General features: G+C 32.5%; 1 protein-coding gene across 1 annotated transcript in view; it reads left to right on the top strand.

The window, feature by feature from the left end:
- The window catches only part of LOC126883763 (uncharacterized), a 256685-nt gene that overhangs the window by 123634 nt on the left and 111843 nt on the right, over nt 1-21208 (top strand). Inside the window, exons 6-7 of the mRNA XM_050649427.1 lie at nt 839-1138; nt 4252-4493. Coding sequence (XP_050505384.1) covers nt 839-1138; nt 4252-4493 — 542 coding nt within the window. The remainder of the gene's footprint in view (nt 1-838; nt 1139-4251; nt 4494-21208) is intronic.

A 21208-nucleotide genomic window follows, 5' to 3' on the forward strand; every position in this document is an offset into this window, starting at 1 on the left:
GAGAATTTTTTTACCTAATCACATTTGTAACACACCCCAGAATAAGGCACAAGAAGTCGCCCACGAGAAAAGTGGTCCCAATTTTTTTAACAATTTTTTTTAATCAAGTTGCAAAAATTATTATTTTTGGTCTGGATAATTTTTTTTTAGGTTTTTAGACCATCCTGGACAAAAAAGGTTTCTTGTAATTTTTCTTTAAAGTTGATGGTTTTCGAGTTATAAGCAATTTAATATTTGAAAAACGCGAAAATGGCTATTTTTAAGACTTAATAACTCGGTTAAAACTATTATTATTAAAGTCAGAAAGTGACTAAATCAAAGGTTAAACTTTAAAGCCCTCCTACATTATCCTGAAGAAATTTGTGTCATTAATTTATTACTAATCTGTTATTTTTAATTAAAATTAAAGTATTTACGCGGCTGTAAATGTGAGTGTGTGTAGCCCCAATGTGGCTGCCGGAATGGCATCTCTCTCGCACTCACCATAGACGGCGGCCTAATACGTGCTGGCACTCATTACTATTACTTAAAAATAACAGCTTAGTAATAAAATTATGACAACAATTTCTTTAGGATCTTGTAGGGAGCTTTAAACTTTGATTTAGTCACTTTATGACTTTCATAATAATAACTTTTAACTAATTTATTAAGCCTCGAAACTCATTAGTCTCTCATTAGGAGGCATATGTGCCTCCTGATGAGAGACTAATAAGTTTCGAAACCGGTAGAGGTGCTTGCTGCACTCTCTAGTTGGACTAAAATAATGATGCGGCTGTAATCTCGTGTTGCAACGAAATTGAAAATGGTTTCTCATTTTTGATATATTTTATTATTATAGGTGGCCAGATCATACCAAAGGTTTTAGTTTGTTATGGTCGAAACAAGATCGTTTAAATCTAACAAATGAACTTCCAGTGTCTGGACCAGTTGACGAAAATGGTAAATCTTGGTTAGAGGACGTATTTGGATTTTACGTAATTGATAGTCAACCAAATACCCTATTGGGATGGGTTGTTGGCAAAATGGCGGCAGAAGTAGAATATATGAGTGACGAAGATGTTATTGCTTTGTGTATGTTCCTACTGCGGAAGTTTTTGGGTAAACTTTATAATATCTGTGATGCAGATGAAATTTTAAGGTAAGTATCATTAAACTTTTGGTCATTTTATATGGAATTTTTATTACCGGTCATGGCGTCCGTTCTGGTTAGGGCAACGGTTATTTTATCGCGTAACTTTTTTGTCTTTAACTTTTAAGCATTTTTGATAGTGCATTATTAAATTATGAGTACTTGTGTGGTATTCTAGTACTTAAAGTTACTCTTGATTTAAGTCGGTAGGACATACCGTTTTCTAGAAAAATCAATTTGAAATTTTTTTTGTTCTTTTAATTAAAATAAAATCAAAAGAAAACGGTGCATTTTACCAAATTATAGCAGGAGTAACTTTTAGTACTAGACTACCTCATAATTTAGTGAACTAGAGTCAAAAATTAAAGACAAAAAAGTTATGCGATAAAATACCCGTTAACCTACCCAAAACTGACGCATATGACCGGTACTAGAAATTCGCAATTAATAAAATCGATTCATCTCTGGAATATAAATAAACGTACCAGCTTTCGTTAATATAATTAGTTTTTTTATTTTTTTTTTTTGAAAATTCAAAAAACGAAATATTTTCAAAACGATTTTTCTAGAAAACGGTGTGTCCTACCGACTTAAAGCAAAAGTATATTTTAGTAGTACAATACCTTACAATTTAATAATTCAGTATCAAAAATGCTTAATAATTAAAGGTATAAAAGTTATGCGATAAAATAACCGTTGCCCTCCCAAAACGGACGCCAATGACCGGTACTATAAATTCGCAGTAGATGGAATCGATTCATCTCTGGAAGGTAAATATTCGCAACAATTTTCATTTTTCAAAATAGAAGCGTTCTGGAGATATTTAAGAAAAACTAATTACAAGACGCCATTTTCAAAGAGCTATAGCTCCCTTAGGAAGCATTTTGGGACTAGATAAATTGGGTTAAAATGTCTTAAAACTATCTGCGGGATCTCCTGTCTTCGTTTGTCGGTAGAGTTTCTGGACACTCTGTATACGTAGTTATTTTGTTATTTCAACCAATACTAATAAATTACGAATCAATCCAGATTATGTTTTTATTTTCGCTAAATTATTTTTGATTAAATATTTTCATGATCAACCTTATAAAATTTTACACGTAAGTTTTGTTGCAAGTAGTGTTTGGCTTAAAGAATTACAAATACCTCACAAATTAAAGCAGAAACTTATAGGGATTGCTTTAGAAATAAAAGAGTGCCATAAAATATCATTTGAATTAAATACCTAAATACCATGTATTTTCCAATTAAGAAAACTCAGAAAATACTCATTCCGGGTTTCAACCAACCCTGTATAAATACTATAATTAAACATTTCGCCATATTAATCATTCTTCTATCTAATCAGCCCTAAACATCCATCCTTGGATATAGGCCTCCTCTTCCTTCTTCCATGCCTCTCTATCTTGGGCAATTTGCATCCATTTTGACCCAGTGTGTTTCTTCAGGTCATCTGACCATCGCATCTGTGGCCTTCCCCTTTTTCGTTTGTGGTTCCATGGTCTCCAATGTATTACCATCTTAGTCCATCTTTCATCCTTCTGCCGTAGGGTGTGTCCGGCGAACTTCCATTTAAGCTTTGCTACTTGGGTAGAGACGTCTTTCACTTTTGTTTTGTTACGGATCCATTCGTTTCTTTTCCTGTCTGATAATTTAATGTTCAGCATTTGTCTTTCCATGGCTCTTTCTGTCTTTGCTATTTTTTTCATATTCTCTTTTGTAAACGTCCATGTCTGAGAGCCATATATTAAAACAGGGAGTATACATTGATTGAAGACTTTTGTTTTTAGGTATTGCGGGTATTTTCTGTTCTTTAGAATATAAGACAGTTTTCCGAATGATGCCCAGGCCAACCTTATTCTTCTCTTTATTTCTTCGGTCTGATTTTCTTTATTTAATCTAGTGATTTTTCCTAGATATATATATTCTTTTACTTGTTCTATTCTTGTTTGTGCCACTGTGATTACTAGTTCTTCTTGTTGATTGGTCATGGTTTTTGTTTTACTGTAATGCATCTTCAGTCCTATCTTTGTCGATTCTCTATCTAGTTCTTCCATCATTCTTTGTAATTCTTCACTTCTTTCTGCTATTAATACAATATCATCAGCATATCGTAAGTGATTCAGATATTGCCCGTTTATGTTTATACCCAAACCATCCCAGTGCAGTTGTTTGAATACATCTTCTAGCGCTTGGTTGAATAGCTTGGGCGAGATGGTATCTCCTTGTCTTACTCCTCGGTTTATTTTAATAGGCTCCGTTTGTTTCATTAGCTTGATAGTTGTTGTTGCCTTATCATATATATTTGTAATTAAGTCGGTATATCTGTAGTCTATTCTACTGTTTTGTAGGGGATTCCTTAATCATTCTTATCAATAGTAAACTATATTATTAACAACCATTTAAACATAAATGAAGTGTTTCATATCAAATCTGTACAATTCTACAGGGTGTGAATATTGCTACACAATTAAAAAAAATTAAATGAATCGTTTATTTCAGAAAGGGTCAAGTGACAAATATCTACTGTTGAGAGAATCAAGTTTATACACTGTTTACATTAAAAAACAATCACTTTATGTAAAATGAAAATTCTATCTAACAATCTTACCTGGAGTAATTTTCAAAAGTGTTATGTATTATTTAAAAACGTATCTTGTTAATTTGTTTAAGAAAAAAAATTTTTGCACTCATTTTGTCAAGATTAGTCATTTGACCCATTCTAAAATAATCGATTCAGTTATCTTTAAAACTTCCTAGAGGTACATTTACAGGGTACAAGGTTTCTCCCCATGTGATAATCTGACACGCTCGAGTAACTGCAACAAACCCCGTTTGGGCTCCACTACCATTTACTCAAATTTTGCGGACTCATGGTTGCTAGCTGTATTGAATAGAATTTTTATTTAATTTTCCAAATTTTAAAAAAAGTTAATCCCAACCAAATATTACATTTATAATATCGATTCATTAATTTCATGTCAGCGAGCATAATGATTCATTAGACTTGTATCAACAAGTAAGGTAGTGTTCTATAAGGAAAAAGGTATACTTCAGTTAGTAGTACATTAACAAAAAATATCTCGTTCTGAGTGCTGCATATTTAACACTTTTTATTTTAGGTCAAAATGGAGCAGTAATTCTCATTTTTGTGGTTCTTATGTCTTCAAAAGTATAGATCAAGAAAAACACAATGCAACGGCTGAAGATTTAGCTAGACCAGTTATCTCCAAAAAGGATAATAAACCTGTTTTATTTTTTGCTGGAGAAGCTACAAGTACAGACCACTTCTCAACCGTCCATGGAGCTATTGAAACAGGTTTCAGAGAAGGAGATCGATTAGCGCAACTATTAAAGAAGACATAAAATTCATCTTTCTTTTTGTAAAATTCTTGAATATTCTAAATAAGATAAATAAACGAAAATATAAATTATTTTTTAGTTATATTGCGTTGAACCTTTATTAAATACTTAAAAAATCCTATAATTGAATTATATTCTGAACATTTCGCTCTGAGCTAAATTTGGCTAAACAAACGACAATCAATACTAAATAATAGATAGTAACATAAATATATTTTATATTATTCAACGAGCATGTAATGATGGCTATTACTCCACTACATTACGATGATGAAGTTTGTTGTCGTAATTCATCAGAGTGAGTATCCGCCATTACACGCGAATGGAATACTATACTTTTTCTACGACCTTAATTTATATTAGTAGAAAAATTATTATATTTTAACATGCATTGTTAGTCTATTATAACGAAAGTAAATTAAAGTAATATTTTATTGCTTTTTATTCAACAAATAACTTATTCAAAAACAAACTTTGGTATTGCATGAAAATTTGAGTCAAGTAGTTCTTATACCTAATGCATAAAAAATATTTAGACGATTTTTTAATTACTTTAAATTTTGTTCAATTTGTTTATTCTACATAGCTTGTTTTGAAGTATTATTGCTCAGAAAATATTAATGATACAGCAATTCTGCGAGAACCACATGAAAAGACATATTTTCAACGTAGGTATGTAAAAAATGGGTGTCGCGAAAAAAGGTCGCCAACAATTGGTCGAGCGAAAAAATGTCGCGCACATTTGAGCGCGTATCAAAAGGTCGCCGGCGAAAAAACAGCGCCGACGAAATAAGGTCGCGTGCAATTGATCGCGCGAAAAAAGATCGCGTCATGTTTTACATTATTAAAACCATTCAATTGGTTTTCAAAAAGGTTCTAAAGAAATTCTATTTGCATACTTTAACTTTATGCATTATGAGCCGATTAGTCTTGGAATTCCATCTAATTACTTTTTAATGTATTTTGGATGTATAAGAAGATGGGAAAAATAACGTATATCTAAATACTTTTTAATGTATTTTGGATGTGTAGGAAGATGGGAAATATAGGAGAATGGGAAATTATTTCATATGGTATTTTCAGGTTATTCAAGTGAATATACTTGAAAATTGAACAATTTTTAACATGAAGAAAGTATTTTTTTTGTTCTACGTGAATAATTTTAATATATGGATCTAAATTCAGAAAGGTACTTTCCTTCACACTTTTTACAGGCTTAGGACTGTCAGCAAAAAACTGGCGTGTTTAAAAGTGTTTGCTCTTCCTAATCGGATATCGTTAAAAATGTACAGTAATAATAGTTCTATTTACAGTATATATTACATACAAACGAATACCAGGTACCAGTTTACCTATTTTTGGTATTTTCAGAGACCGGTAATTAGCATAATTGGTTCTTAGTAGAAAGTCGTTATGCAGATTAGTGAAGAATAAGTAGTTTAGATAAGGGCACCTTATTGTGTAGGTATTTATTAGGAATTCCATGAAGTCATTACGATAAGACATTATTGGAAATGCTAAAATAAATATTGTACAAAAGTTCTTTGTCTAATTGTGCGTTATTCACTAATGTGGTAATTATTATTCCATATTCGTGAAACGTACTTTTATTACTTTTTAATGTATTTTGGATGTATAAGAAGATGGGAAAAATATCGTATATCTCATTATTCATTAGCTTGTCGATTTGTCAAGATGGTCTTAACTTACGTAAAGAGTCAAAAAGGTGACAATATGTTGGTGTATAATGGATATATCCATAGAAAGGAAAAAACGATTGATCAAAAGACAATTAGGAAGTGCGCTCAGTACAATAAGCATAAATGTACCGGGAGAGTTAACACAGTGGGAGATGAAGTAGTGAAAAGTACAAGTCACAACCACGTTGCCGATGCGTCAATATTAGAAGCAAAAAAGGCTTGTAACAGTATGAAAGAACTGGCTTATCAAGTTGAACTAACAACACAAGGAATCATAGCTACCGTTTCACAAGAAGTGTCTGTGGGTGCAACTGGGCAGCTACCTTCTATTTCATCCCTAAAGCGAACTATTCAGAACACACGCCAAAGAGTGGAAGCTATTCCGGCAAATCCAAGAAGCTTAACAGAGCTTATTATTCCGGAAGAATACACCAGAAACAATAACGGCGAACCGTTTCTTTTATTTGACAGTGGTCCAAACGAACAGAGAATTTTAATATTTTCCACTGAAAGAAATTTAACTTTGATGGCGAGCTGTGAACACTGGTATGCCGATGGAACATTCACATGTACTCCTCTATTGTTTGGTCAGCTGTATACAATACATGGCGTACAGTATAGCAACGTTATTCCAACTGTTTTTGCTCTACTTCCTAATAAAACTCAGGCAACATACACTCGACTCTTCCATGAATTAAAAACGTTACGACCAGGTTTACGTCCTACAACAATAATGGTGGATTATGAAAAAGCAGCAATTAATGCTTTACAACAAGAGTTTCCTGAAGTCAGAATCCGTGGATGTTTCTTTCATTTCACACAATGTTTGTGGAGAAACATGCAAGGTACAGGACTGCAACAAGTTTATACAGAAGACGCGAATTTTGCTCTACATCTGCGACAATTGGCAGCCCTAGCCTTCGTACCTGAAGTAGATGTTGTTGCAACATTCGGAGAGCTACTGGACAGCGAGTTTTACACTCAAAATGAAAATTTACTAACACCTTTAATAAACTACTTTGAGGATGTATGGATAGGCAGATTGGATCGACGACAACAAAGAAGACCGCCAATGTTTCCAAGGAATCTTTGGAATTGCTTCGAATTTATAGAGGAAGATCTACCGCGTACTAATAATGCTGTCGAAGGTTGGCACAACAGCTTCTCCTGGATATTAAATGCAGCACACCCAAATCTATGGAAGTTTATTACGGAGCTAAAGAAAGAAGAGAGTTTAAATCGATTAAAAGTGGAGCAATACATAGCTGGAAACCAACAACCTCAAAAAAAAATTTATAAAGATACAGCGCGGCGAATAAAAACGATTTGTTTGCAATACGGGAACCGGCCAAATCTAGAATATTTAAGAGGAATTGCCCAAAATTTTCAACTGCAAGTATAAAAAACTAAAAAACAATTAAAAAAAAATTTAAAAAAAACAAAAAAAAATAAAAATTAAAAAAACACAAAAAAATAAAAAAAAAAAAAAAAAAAAAATTAGAAAAAAATAAAAAAATTAAAATTAAAAAAACTTTTAAACACGCCAGTTACTAACTGCCAGTCCTAAGCCTGGATAAAGTGTGAAGGAAAGTTAAAGTATGCAAATCTGTTATTAATATAAATGTATTCTTTAACTATGATATCTTCAATAAGTACTCACCAGTGACAATGTATTAATGAAATTGTGCCTGTTATATAATTTTTAACCACAATATCATTATTTTATTTGGGAAATTTTATTTTAATAAAGATGGTAGCCCTTAACCTACCCTATCTATATGTAGTATATACCCTGTAAAATATATTAAGCTTATATTAAAACTTACTCTTAAATAACCAAGGGTAAATTTTGCGACACTGCCAAGTCGTGAAATAATACCTCTAGGTACTTTCCCTACAACATTTACAGTTAAAATTACCTTAATTCGACCATTAAATTGGTCGAACATTTTACATGATCAATTTCAAATAGGATTATTTACTTCCAATTATTTTCCTATTATTTAAAGTGGAAAATAAAACTAAAGTCATTTAGAAGTCAATATTGGGTTGACGAAATATTTTTTACCAATAGGTTAAAATGACTAATAAGAAAATATTTAACTGTTTGGGTCATTATTTAACAGCAATCCTTTAGTTCTATTGCATCATCTAAATCTGACCTAAGCCTGGATTAAGTGTGAAGGAAAGTTAAAGTATGCAAATGAAAACATATTTTCTGACGCGATCTTTTTTCGCGCGATCAATTGCACGCGACCTTATTTCGTCGGCGCTGTTTTTTCGCCGGCGACCTTTTGATACGCGCTCAAATGTGCGCGACATTTTTTCGCTCGACCAATTGTTGGCGACCTTTTTTCGTAGATCCTAAAAAATGATTAAAATATCATTTTTACCATTGCAAAAATATTTTACTAAAGTAGAGTAATATTAGTATAAATTCCTATAAATATATTGATTAATATTGGCTGTTAGTCCGGGTAGATTATCGGAGAATAGGCCATTTTTGAGAAAAGTTATTTACCAGCACTGGAATCACATCTTATGATTCTATAATATTAATAATATAGATATGCAAAGTCGGCAGATAGTGGGCTACTTTTTTATAAACAAAATGTCGCCCCCAAATCGTGTTTTGTTTTCAGTTCTTTCTCTATAACTCCAAAGATTTTAACTTTCCACCAAGAATACATAAATAAAAATTCACCGCAATTAAATTCTGCATAGGGACATGTTTTTCGCGATTCACTTCGAGATTTTTCCTCGGAAAATGCGAGTTTTCCAACAAAATCTTTAATTTTTAACCAAACTTTTAGGTAAGTAATTATTTATCAATAATTAAATAACTTGGTGACATAAAAGACCTTTCGGTATAGATTATATTTCCAGAAGCCGATGGCAATTAAATGTACAGCCTAGCAACAATTTACGGTCGCTATAATAACGATAATAAATACGATAGATAAGAATAACTATGATTTTTGTATAAAAAGGCACTACACCTACCTAATGTAGTTTACCTACCGGAAATTGGACTATTTAAGAGGCCTCAGGAATATTTTGAAAGTATAAACAATTTTTGGCTTATAAACAAATAGAATATCTCGGCAATTATTAAACTAAACTTATTCAAAAACAAACTTTGGCATTGCATGAAAATTTGAGTCAATTAATTCTTATACCTAGTGCATAAAAAATATTTAGACGATTTTTAATTATTTAAAATTTTATTATTTTATTATTTTAAATTTATTTTACAATTTTTTTATCCCACATAGCATGTTTTGCAGTATTATTGCTAAGAAAATATTAATGATACAGCAATTCTGCGAGAACCACATGAAGAAAAAGACATATTTTCAACGTTAGTATGAAAAAAAATAATTAAAATATCATTTTTACTATTGTAAAAATATTTTACTACAGTAGAGTCATATTCGTCCTATAAATAATTTGATTAATATTGACTGTTAGTCTGGGTAGACTATCGGAGAATAGGCCATTTTTGAGAAAAGTTATTTACCAGTAATTTTATTGCTGGAATCGCATCTTATGATTCTATATATTAATAATATAGGAATGCAAAATCGGCAGATAATGTGCTACTTTTTTATAAACAAAATGGCGTCCCCAAATCGTGTTTTGTTTTCAATTATTGCTCTATAACTCCAAAGATTTTAACTTTCCACCAAGAACACCCAAATAAAAATTCACCGCAATTAAATTCTGCATAGAGACATGTTTTTTGCGATTTACTTCGACGAGATTTTTCCTCGGAAAATGCGAGTTTTTCCAACAAAATCTTTAATTTTTAACTAAAATTTTAGCTAAATAATTATTTATGAATAATTAAATAACTTGGTGACATAGAAGAACCGATGGTAATTGAATATAGAGCCTAGCAAAAATTTACGGTCGCTGTAATAACCATAATAATTTCGATACATAATAACTATGATTTTTGTATAAAAAGGCACTATACCTACCTAATGTAGTTTACATAATGGAAACTGGACTATAAGCGGCCTCAGGAATATTTTGAAATTATAAACAATATTTTGGCTTATATTCAAATAGAATATTTCGGCAACTATTAAATTAAATTAAATTATGAAAACGGTATTGGAAAGATTGCCGCAGGTCGCTTATTTTAAAAGAAAAAAAAACGTTTAATTGCGATGAGTGGTTCGTGAGATACAACCCCTCAAAATTGACAGGCATGTATGGCGAAGATATAAAAAATAGGATGGTAATTTTTGAACAATCACCTTTTTGTTTGGGTCCTCTTTTCTCAAACATATTTTTTATATCTCTATAGGACTCATAACATATATATTATAATACCAAAAACTATCGTTATTACGAGTAAAAAATACCAAATTACCAAAATTTCAATCAAAAATTAGGTTGGAGAAAATGGAATCACAAAGTTCAAAATCGGTAAACGTTAAAAAAATGCATTTTCTCGACTTCCCATGGAGCAGTTTTCTTATTTTTTTTTGTTTTTAAGTAACTCGAGTAGAGCCACCTAACCAACCAGCGCATTATTAGATAAATGTCAAAGTTGATTTTCTTTTGTTATAATAAATTAATTTAAGTATTTATAAGAAAATAAAACTACATATTTTTTCCAGTTGTAGATTTTTTTTGACAAACTTACCAGAAGTGTACTTTTAACGTTTAAAATACAAATATTCTCATTTGAAAGCTCTATACCTACATATTTAAACAAACTTTGTTTAAACAAATCAAGCGTTTTGTTATAATAAATAAATTACATTGTTATAACAAAACAAAAGCAACTTTGACATTTAATAATGCGCTAGTTAGGTGGCTCTACTCGAGTTACTTGGGAACAAAAAAAGTGAACAAAATTGCTACATGGAAAGTCAAGAAAGTGCATTTTTTTAACGTAAACCGATTTTGAACTTTTTCCATTTTCTCGAACCTAATTTTTGATTGGAATCTTGGTATTTTCGGTATTTTTCACTCGAAATACCGACAGTTTTTATTATTATAATATATGTTATGGGTCCTATTATAGAGATATGAAGATTTGTGTGGAGAAAGAAGACCGAAATAAAAAGGCGATGGTTCAAAAATTATCGTCCTATTGTTTATATCTTCGCCGTACATGTCGGTCAATTTTACCGGTTTTATTTTTATCTCAGGAACCACTCATCGCAATTAAAGGTTTTTTTATTTTATATGAAACGTCCTGGGCCTCGATTTTTGACCCTTCGCTTCGTTATCGAACGTATACGTTTCGTATCTGTTTAGTATACGAAGCGAATACGTTCGATAACGAAGCGAAGGGTCAAAAATCGAAGCCCTGCCGCGTTCTGTCTAATACAGTTTTCATAAATTAATTTAATTTTTTGCACGATTGATCATTTTTGACTGTTTACCGTGACAGATTTTACGTCAGTAGGTGACATTTACTAGCAACTCGACGGTAAGTAATCCAACTCGACGGTAAGTACTCCAACTCGACGGTAAGTAATTCACTTACCGTCGAGTTAAAAAATCTCTTAACTTTAATTTATTTTTTGAAAGAATAAAGAAAACTAACGAATTATTTTTTAATATTGAAACTTATGGTACAATTTGTTAAATTATTTAATGAAATCCCACTTGTTTGGGCTGTGGTTTCACTTCTAACAGAAACTCCTGCAGAATGGCATACATTAGTAGTATTACTAGTATTGTACAAGATTTTTTCGGCAAAATCTATTTTATTTTGAAGAGAATCTTCTACATAGCTTTCTGCCACTGTCGATGAACGCCAACCTCCGTGACGCTTTAATCCGAGGACATCAACACCTTTATTAGCCAAAAGCGTTGCTGATGTCCTCCTGAACGAATGGCCAGTATAGTTCTCGGGATTAGGCAAATTTAAGAATTTGGCAATTTGAGAAGGCCAGCCCCCGATTGTCCCTTTCCCTATTACTTGAGCACAACATTTTCCTTTGGCGTATCTTAAGAACAAATGATTTGATTTTACTTGTAATGGACGAAGTTTTATATACTTTACGCACCCTAGTTACTACCTAACAACCAAAGTATCTATCTTGATAAAATGAATGAAACTACTCAATATGACGAAAATGTTTAATTTTATAATTTATAATGGTATCAATCGTGCAAAAAAAGTTATAAGCATGTCGAACGTTAAGGGTAACCGATCTCATACAACAATTGGAGTCGTCGCTCCGCTCCTCCTCCAAACAATTGTCTTCGATCGGTATAAAACCCTTATCGTTCTCCATACTTAATATACTATAACAGTTGTTGAGATATTCTATTTATTTATAAGCCAAAAATTGTTTATAAATTTAAAATATTCCCGAGGCCGCTTAAATAATCCAATTTCCATTCTGTAAAGTAAATTAGATTGGTATATTGCCTTTTTATACAAAAATTATAGTTATTTTTATGGATCATAATTATTATGGTTATTATAGCGACCGTAAATTGTTAATTAGCAATTTAATTGTTGCTAAGATGTTTATTCAATTTCCATCGGCTTCTGGAGGTATAATGTATACCAAAAGTTAAAAATTAAAGATTTTGTTGAAAAAGCCCCAATTTTTCGAGGAAAATTTTCGTCGAAATAAATCGTGAAAAACATGTCTCTATGCAGAATTTAATTGCAGTGAATTTTTATTTGAATGTTATTGGTATAAAAGTAAAATCTTTGGAGTTATAGAGCAATAATAAAAAAACACGATTTGGGGGCACCATTTTGTTCATAAAAAAAGTAGTACACTGTCTACGGTTTTTGCATACCTAATAGTCCCTGCTCAATTTATTAGACTTGCCCTAGGAAAAGCAGTTTTTTTTTAATTTCAAGCACATTAATAGTATATTACTTTATGAGGCGGAGAAGCATGACTTTTCTTGACGCGCCCGATATTACGCGCCGAACGAAGTGAGGCGCGTAATAGAGGGCAAGTCAAGAAAAGTCGCTTCTTTGCCGAATAAAGTATACTATTTTTTCTTCAAACGTAGCAATTTTCAACCATAAATAGTACAATTCATACGCTATTTTTACTCGAAATTAACTGTGACAACTATCAAAGTCGTCTAGATATTAGAAATTAAAATAATTAAGTCGTCGGTGGGATTTGCGTCTCCCTGGTTACAGTTGTTTGACAGTTGTTTGCAATTATTAAAGACAGCTTATTGTTGTTGCAACCGCAAGCGCAAATTTAGTGCGAAAATGGAAAACCTAAACGAAATTGAGACCGCGGCTAATGTTGCAGTAGCACGTTTGGGGCCCTCCAAGTCCGGAATAAAGTATCGGTTAGAGTACAAGCACTTCCAAGAGTGGTGCGATACAAGAGGAGTACGGCAAGTTACCGAAGACGTTTTACTGGCATATTTTAATATAATGGAAAATGAAAATAAATGGAAATCTTCTACAATGTGGTCACGATACTCTATGATAAAATCCGAGTTAGTTATTAGAAAAAATGTGGATATAAGCAAATTTTTAAAGTTACGTGCCTTTCTGAAAAAGACAAGCGAAGGATATACTGCAAAGAAGTCTAAAGTTTTCACTAAAGAGGAGTTTGATAAATTTTTGTTTGAAGCGCCAGATAAGTTGTATTTAGGATTAAAGGTAAAAAAAATTATATTGCAAAGCATGTAGTATACTCTACTAAATTATAAAAATATTTCAGATTGTTTTGTTAATTGGGGTTACCGGCGCCTGTCGATGTGACGAAATGGTAAAAATGAAGACTGTGGACATTGAGGATAAAGAAAATGTAATAATTATTAAAATCCCAGACAGTAAAACACGACAAACTAGACCTTTTACGATAATTGGTCAAAACTACATTAAACTGTATAAAAAGTATGCATCACTGCGGCCTGAAAATTTCACAGAAAACCGATTTTTATCAAGTACCAAAATGGAAAGTGTTACCGAAGCGTCATGGGAATATATTCGATCAGCGCAGTAGACCAAAAAGTAGCTAGTTATTTAAATTTAAACGATGCAAGCGCATACACGGGTCACTCTTTACGACGAACTTCAGCAACACTTTTAATTGATGGAGGCGGAAATCTAGAATGCCTCAAACGACATGGGGGCTGGAAATCAAGCACGGTTGCCGAAGGATATATAGAGGATTCAATAAGAAATAAAAACGATAATGCTCAAAAAATTTTAAACCCTCATGATTCGCCAACATCGGGAATGATTGCTGAAAGTTGTGCTCGACCATCAGTATCATCAACAATTACCAATGCGTATCAAGAGTCGAGAACATTTTTGCACGGTTTCAATTTTGAAAATGCCTCATTAACTAATTGTACTTTTAATATTACTATAAATAAAAATGATGTTTAATTGTTGTTAATGACATTTGTATTGTTGCTTTGTGACATATATTTCATATTGTTGCCATGACAACATTTTTCCCTCCGCCGTAAAGAAATGGGAAAAAAACTGCTGCCGGCGGAGGCATCAAACTTTGACAGGATCAAGTTAGATAAGTAATGTCATCATTATTTGACGTTTGAAGAAAAAAGTATATTTAAATTGATACGGAACTTCTAAGTGGGTTAAATAATAATTACTTAATAATTGTGCTACATAATTAAGTTAAAAATGGTAAATTTTTTTTTTAATTGTAAAAACTTGACAGATGGTAATAGAATTTGCTAAAAATGCGCAAGGACTCGACTTTTTTCTACTTTAGTTTTTTAGTTAAATTAGTTATTGGTGTTTAATTTTCGTAAAATTTGCAGTAGTGTGTGTTAATATTGTTCTATATTAATGTTTATTTTTAATTTGTTTAATTTATTTTAAGATATTAATACAAATATGTTTATTTTTAATAGACGAATATCTTGGATTGAAATTTATTCATATAAGTGATTGTAAAAATCTGTCTGTTAAAAAAATCTCTTCTGTTACTACTCTATTAGAAAACACCACATGTACCAAATAGAAATAGCAAAAAATATGGTATATTTTAATCGTCAGTTTGAAGGTTGAGCTTAAAAATTAAAGAGAAACATCCTGTTACATCGGTTTGGAGGGGTCGGTCTGGCAGAAACATTTCAGTGACCCCCAGAGGGCAACGAATTTTAAAGAATTTGTCTGTAAAACACAGAAGAGTCACCCATAGGAATATAACCAATAAATTGGAAGAATCAGAGTGTTCAGTATCGGAGTCCACTTTACGCCTAAATTTGTACAATATGGGATTCAAATGTGATAGGCCAGTTAAAGAACCACAACCATCACCAAAAATGTCCAAGAAACGCTTAGTTTCGGCCAATTTGCACAAATATTATTATGGCAATAGTCTTTATGCAAATTGGCCCAAAATAAGATTTTTTTAATTTGTGGTGATAGTTGGTTTTTTGCTTGGTTCCTTAACTGGCCTATGAGATTTGAATCCCATACTGTACAAATTTTGAAACTGAAGCGAAGCAAAACAAACCCAATAATACCTTTTATCTCAAAAAACGTTACAGAATCGGAGCTTGGAACGTCAGGACCATGTATGAAGCGTCAAGACTAGCGCAAGTAGTAAAAGAAATGGAAGAATTAAGGATACACATTATGGGGCTATCTGAAATAAGATGGCCTGGGCAAGGAGAGACAACAATATCAAACGGAGGAGTGCTGTTACACTCAGGAAACGATATAAAAGAAGACAGGAGTAATGGAGTTGGGATCCTTCTAAGTAAAGAGGCAAAAAGAGGGCTAATAAAATGGCATCATATATCAGACAGACTAATAGTAGCACAATTCAATTCTCAAATAAGAAAGATAACCATTCTTCAATGTTACGCACCGACAGAGGTAAGCGCAGAAGATGAGAAAGAAAATTTCTACCAACAATTAACAGATACTATCGGAAAGGTGAACAAATGAGATATACCAGTGCAAAGACAACAAGGGAGTGGAAACATGCATGGGAACACATGGACTAGGGAATAGAAACAACAATGGAGAGAAACTCATAGAACTTAGCCTAGAAAACAATCTTGTCATTGGAGGAACGATTTTCCCACACAAAGACTGCTACAAAATAACCTGGATATCACCAGATAATAAAACGCAAAATCAAATAGACCACATTTTGATTAATAAAAAATGGAGGAGTAGCCTTCTAAATGTACGAAATAAAAGATCAACAGATGTAGGAAGTGGTCACCACCTACTAATAGCAGAAATAAAAGTAAAAAATAAGGCAAAACGCGGGAGTAAACAATACAACAAACGAAGAAGATACAATATACAACGACTGAAAAACAGTAAAACCCAAAAAATCTGGAGTAACAAAATAAAGTTGAACACAGAAACTGTAAACAACACACAAACAAATATAGCAAACAAATGGGAGATGATCAAAGAGGCTGTACACCAAACTGCACAAGAAGTGTTGGGCTACAACGAAGAAAAATAATCAGAGTGGCTAAATGATAACACATGGCAACTAATAAAAAAGAGGGAAGACTTAAAAGCCGAACTAAATAGAATACAAAAATTAGAATATAGAATCAGAATAACCCAAGAGTATGCAGATACAAATAAACAAGTAAAAAAAGCGCTAGAAATGACAAAAGAAAATGGACAGAGAAGATGGCGCGTTTGGCAGAAGAGGCAGCCGAAAGAAATAATCAGAACCACTAAATGTCTTGCAAATAAGAACTTCAACAGTGACAAACCACTAAAAGACAAACAAGGATAACTGCTTACAACAACTGAAGAGCAAACACGAAGATGGCATGAGTACTATAGCGAACTTATGATAGAAGAAGAAAATGAGCCGCCGTTCCAAGAGGGTAACGACGTAGAGCCAAATGAAAATTATCTAAGGATAAACGAGGAAATTCCAACGAAAAAAGAAATAGCTGAAGCAATCCGGCACCTGAGGAACAACAAAACAGCGGGAATGGACGATATCCCAGCAGAACTGTGGAAAGCGGACACTGAGAGAACCGTGGACCTAATAGCACCATTATTAGTATATGTATGGACTGAAGAAATCCTACCTAAGGAAAGGAATAATGGAATTATAGTCAAGCTTCCAAAAAAAGGGGACGTACAGCTATTCGAAAACTGGAGAGGAATAACGCTGTTATATTCCATGAATAAAATATTAGCATTTATTGTTCATCAAAGAATTAACAATATAATAGACAAAACTCTCAGAAAAGATCAAGCGGGTTTCAGAATGGGAAGATCCTGTATAGACCAAATCTCGACGGCAAGAATCATCATAGACGAAACTATAGAGAAGAACGCAGCCTTGATAATGACCTTTATAGACTTTGCTAAAGCTTTCGACAGCATAAAACATACAGCCTTGTGGAAAACCTTAAGACTAAACAGATTACCTCCAAAGATCATTGGAATAATCAAAATGATGTATCAGCAAACAACATGTCAGGTATTGCATAAAGGGCAAATGACAGATAAAATACCAATTGAAGTAGGTTCAAACAAGGTTGCCTACTGTCACCTTTGCTCTTCAATATATGTCTTAATCATATACTGGAAAAAACAATTGAAAGAAAAAATGGGATCCCTTGGAACTACCTTCAGAACAAGAAACTAGCAGATATGGAATACGCAGATGATATCTGTTTCGTTGCGAACACAATATAATAGATGATATGAAGAGCATGTTAAGGAAGCTAGAGGTGAAATCGGCAGAAGTGGGTCTTAAAATCAACACGAACAAGACAGTAGAGATGAGAATAGGAGTAACTAACTCTGACAAACTTTACATCAACCAACAAGAAATAAAACAGGTTCAAGAATTCTGCTACCTAGGCATTATAATCAGTGCAAAAGGTGGAGCTCAAGCAGATATTAAACAGAAAATACGAAAAGCACAACAAGCTTTTGGAACCCTCGCAAATATATGGAGATCAACACAGATCAGCCAAAATACTAAAATAAGGCTATTTAATAGTAACGTGAAAACTGTGCTACTTTATGGGAGTGAAACATGGGCAATAACTGACGAAAATGTAAATAAAATCCAAGTTTTTGTAAATAGATGTCTACGTAAAATTCTAAAGGTATAGTGGCCCAATATCATAACAAATGTAGTACTATGGAAAAAAACCAAACAAGAACCCATCAGAACAACAATAAAGAGGAAAATATGGAACTGGCTGGGACACACCCTAAGGAAAGAAAATCCAGACATAACAAAACAGGCACTCACATGGAATGCAGTAGGACGAAGGAGCAGAGGACGCCGGACTAAAACATGGAGGAGTACCTTTGAAGAAGACGACAAAAGTATGAAGAAAACCTGGGGAAAAATAGCAACCATGGCCATAAATAGAGGAGAATGGAGAAGCTTCGTGGATGCCCTATGCTCCTTCACGGAGTAACAGGATTGGATATATATGTACAAATTTCGGCGTACAGTGGACTCCGATACTGAATATTCTGATTCTTCCAATTTATTCCGTATATCGATATGGATGACTTTTCTATGTTTTACAGCCAAATTCTTTAAAATTCGTCGCCCTTTGGGGGTAACTAAAATCTTTCTGCCATACCGACCCCTCCAAACCGATGTACATAACAGGATGTTTCTCTTTAAGTTTTTGGTTCATCCTTTGAACTGACGAATAAGATATACCATATTTTTTTGCTACTTCCCTTTGATACATATGATATTTTTTAATAGAGCAGTAACAGAAGAGAGCAGAAGAGATTTGCTCAAAAAAAGATCTTTAAAATCACCCATATGAGAAAAATTCAATCGAAGACATTCGTCTTTTAGAAATTAATATATTTTTATTAATATCTTAAAATAAATTAAACAAGTTAAAAAATAACATTAATCAAGATTAATATTAACAACTACTACTGCAAATTTTACGAAAATTTGAACATCAACCACTAATATAACTAAAAAACTAAAGTTAAAAAGTCGAGAAATTGCACCCTTTTGGCCCATTTTATTGCCATCTGTCAAGTTTTCACAATCCAATCAAAAAGTCTTACCATTCTTTAACTTAATTATGTAGCACGATTAGTAATTGTCATTTAACCCATGCAGCAGTTCCATATGATTTTGAACATACTGTTAAAGTGTTTTAAAGAAAAAAAAACTGATATCTCTAGGGCGAGTATAATAAATTGAGCAGGGACTGTATATTATTAATATAGAGAACCATAAGATTCAATTCCAGCAATAAAATTGCTGGTAAATAACTTTTCATTGTTTTTTGCTAATTCGTCCAGAGTATGTAGACTAAATCCGCTTTGCTATTTGAAAAGCTGGTATTTTTACACGAACCTTCAACAACAAATTTCGCCAGGTCATTTACAGTCACAGTTTGCCACCTTTTTTTACTTAATTCACAGCTACTTTGTTCATAATATTAAATAACGTACCCAGCGCCATTCTCGAAATTTTAGCCTTATTTTGCAATTTCCCAAGCAACAAAATGATCGTGTCCCGAACATGGTGTTATTTTGTCTTATTTCCCTGGATTTCTATATTTTTCATATTATAATCGTGAAAATCGGGATCCCGAATCGCCGTCATGGTGTTATAAACGAAATATAAATTAGGACTGTCATCTGATTTTTATATTAAAAAAAAATATATATACCAAAGGAATTCTTGAAAACCAGTAGGCATCTGGAATATACACTATACACGACCTTTTATCTCTCATCCAAGTAATATAGAAAAAGTTGCACGTAGCCAACAAACACACCTAAAGCGAACGACTCCCTGAAAGTATACTCCTGGTAAAACTTTGGCAGGCACGAAAACAGATAAATAATAACAAAACTAATTCAGGCTGTTAGAAACCAAGAAATAAAAAGAATCAAAATTAGTAAACAGATAACACCGGAAATAGAAATATGGAAATATACAGGGTGAGTCACCACTAACGGGACGGAAGATTACAGCTAAATGGTAAAAGATTTGAAAAAAATTTAAATTGAATAGTTTGTAAGTTGACAAAAGCTACATTTTAAAATTATTTTGAAATATACAGGGAGCCCCAATAAGTGGCGGCGTATCAAAGTTATATTTTTTCTTATGGAACACCCTGTATTTTATTGCATTTTTTAAATGTCCGCAAAAAAAAGGTATAGTTTCATAAGGCTTCCCTATACCTATGTACAGAGTGTTCTGAGTTATCTTGACTTTTCTTAAAATGTAAACTTTTAAAAGAAGGCTTATTCTCAAGTTATTTAAGAAATTATAAAAACATTACTTTTACATCTAAATAGTTGAATATTGGTTGAATGTATTCCATGATTAATTATTATACATTTGTCTACAGGGTGTTCAAAATTTACAGTTTCATTATTGGAGTATTCAATTTGTCATATGATGCTTATTTTAAATGGAACACCATGTATATTAATAAATAATTATGCTATATGAATGTCCTATACCTAGGTGTCATAGTTTTTGCGTAATTTACAATTATTTAAATTCTTAATCTGTAAATCGATTTTAAAACAAAAGATTAATGTCATTGTATGGCATTGTCAGTTTATGACAGTACGGTCTGGTAATTATCAAAACTATAAACATCCGTGTATAATATTTAATTTTTTTTACTTAAAAATGGCTTTGGAAGAGCCAATTACATTCAAATTTAATGGTTCCTAAAAATAAATAATCACACTATCTATGAAAGAGTAGACATGCTATTTTGCATTGGGGAATATTTTTAAAATTTTCTCTTAGCTTATAAAGTTTACGCTTAAAAGTATCCTGATAGAGGACACCCAAAAAAGGACGTTTTTGAGAAATTTCTCGATAGATTCCGTGCTGCTGGTAATTTTGCATAGGTAGGAAAAGTTAAATAAAAATAAACCATTTATTTTTGATGACGTCAACGAACTTGATGTTCTGCTTTCTGTTACGGAAATCCCAAATACTAGTACCTACGTGAAAAATGTCGAGTCAATTGGAGATCAGTCTAACAAGTGTATGTAGAATACATAAAAAAAACCACTATCATCCGTATAAAACTCAACTACACCAGCATT

This window comes from Diabrotica virgifera, chromosome 4 (assembly GCF_917563875.1).
Source record: "Diabrotica virgifera virgifera chromosome 4, PGI_DIABVI_V3a".
NCBI classification, from domain to species: domain Eukaryota; kingdom Metazoa; phylum Arthropoda; class Insecta; order Coleoptera; family Chrysomelidae; genus Diabrotica; species Diabrotica virgifera.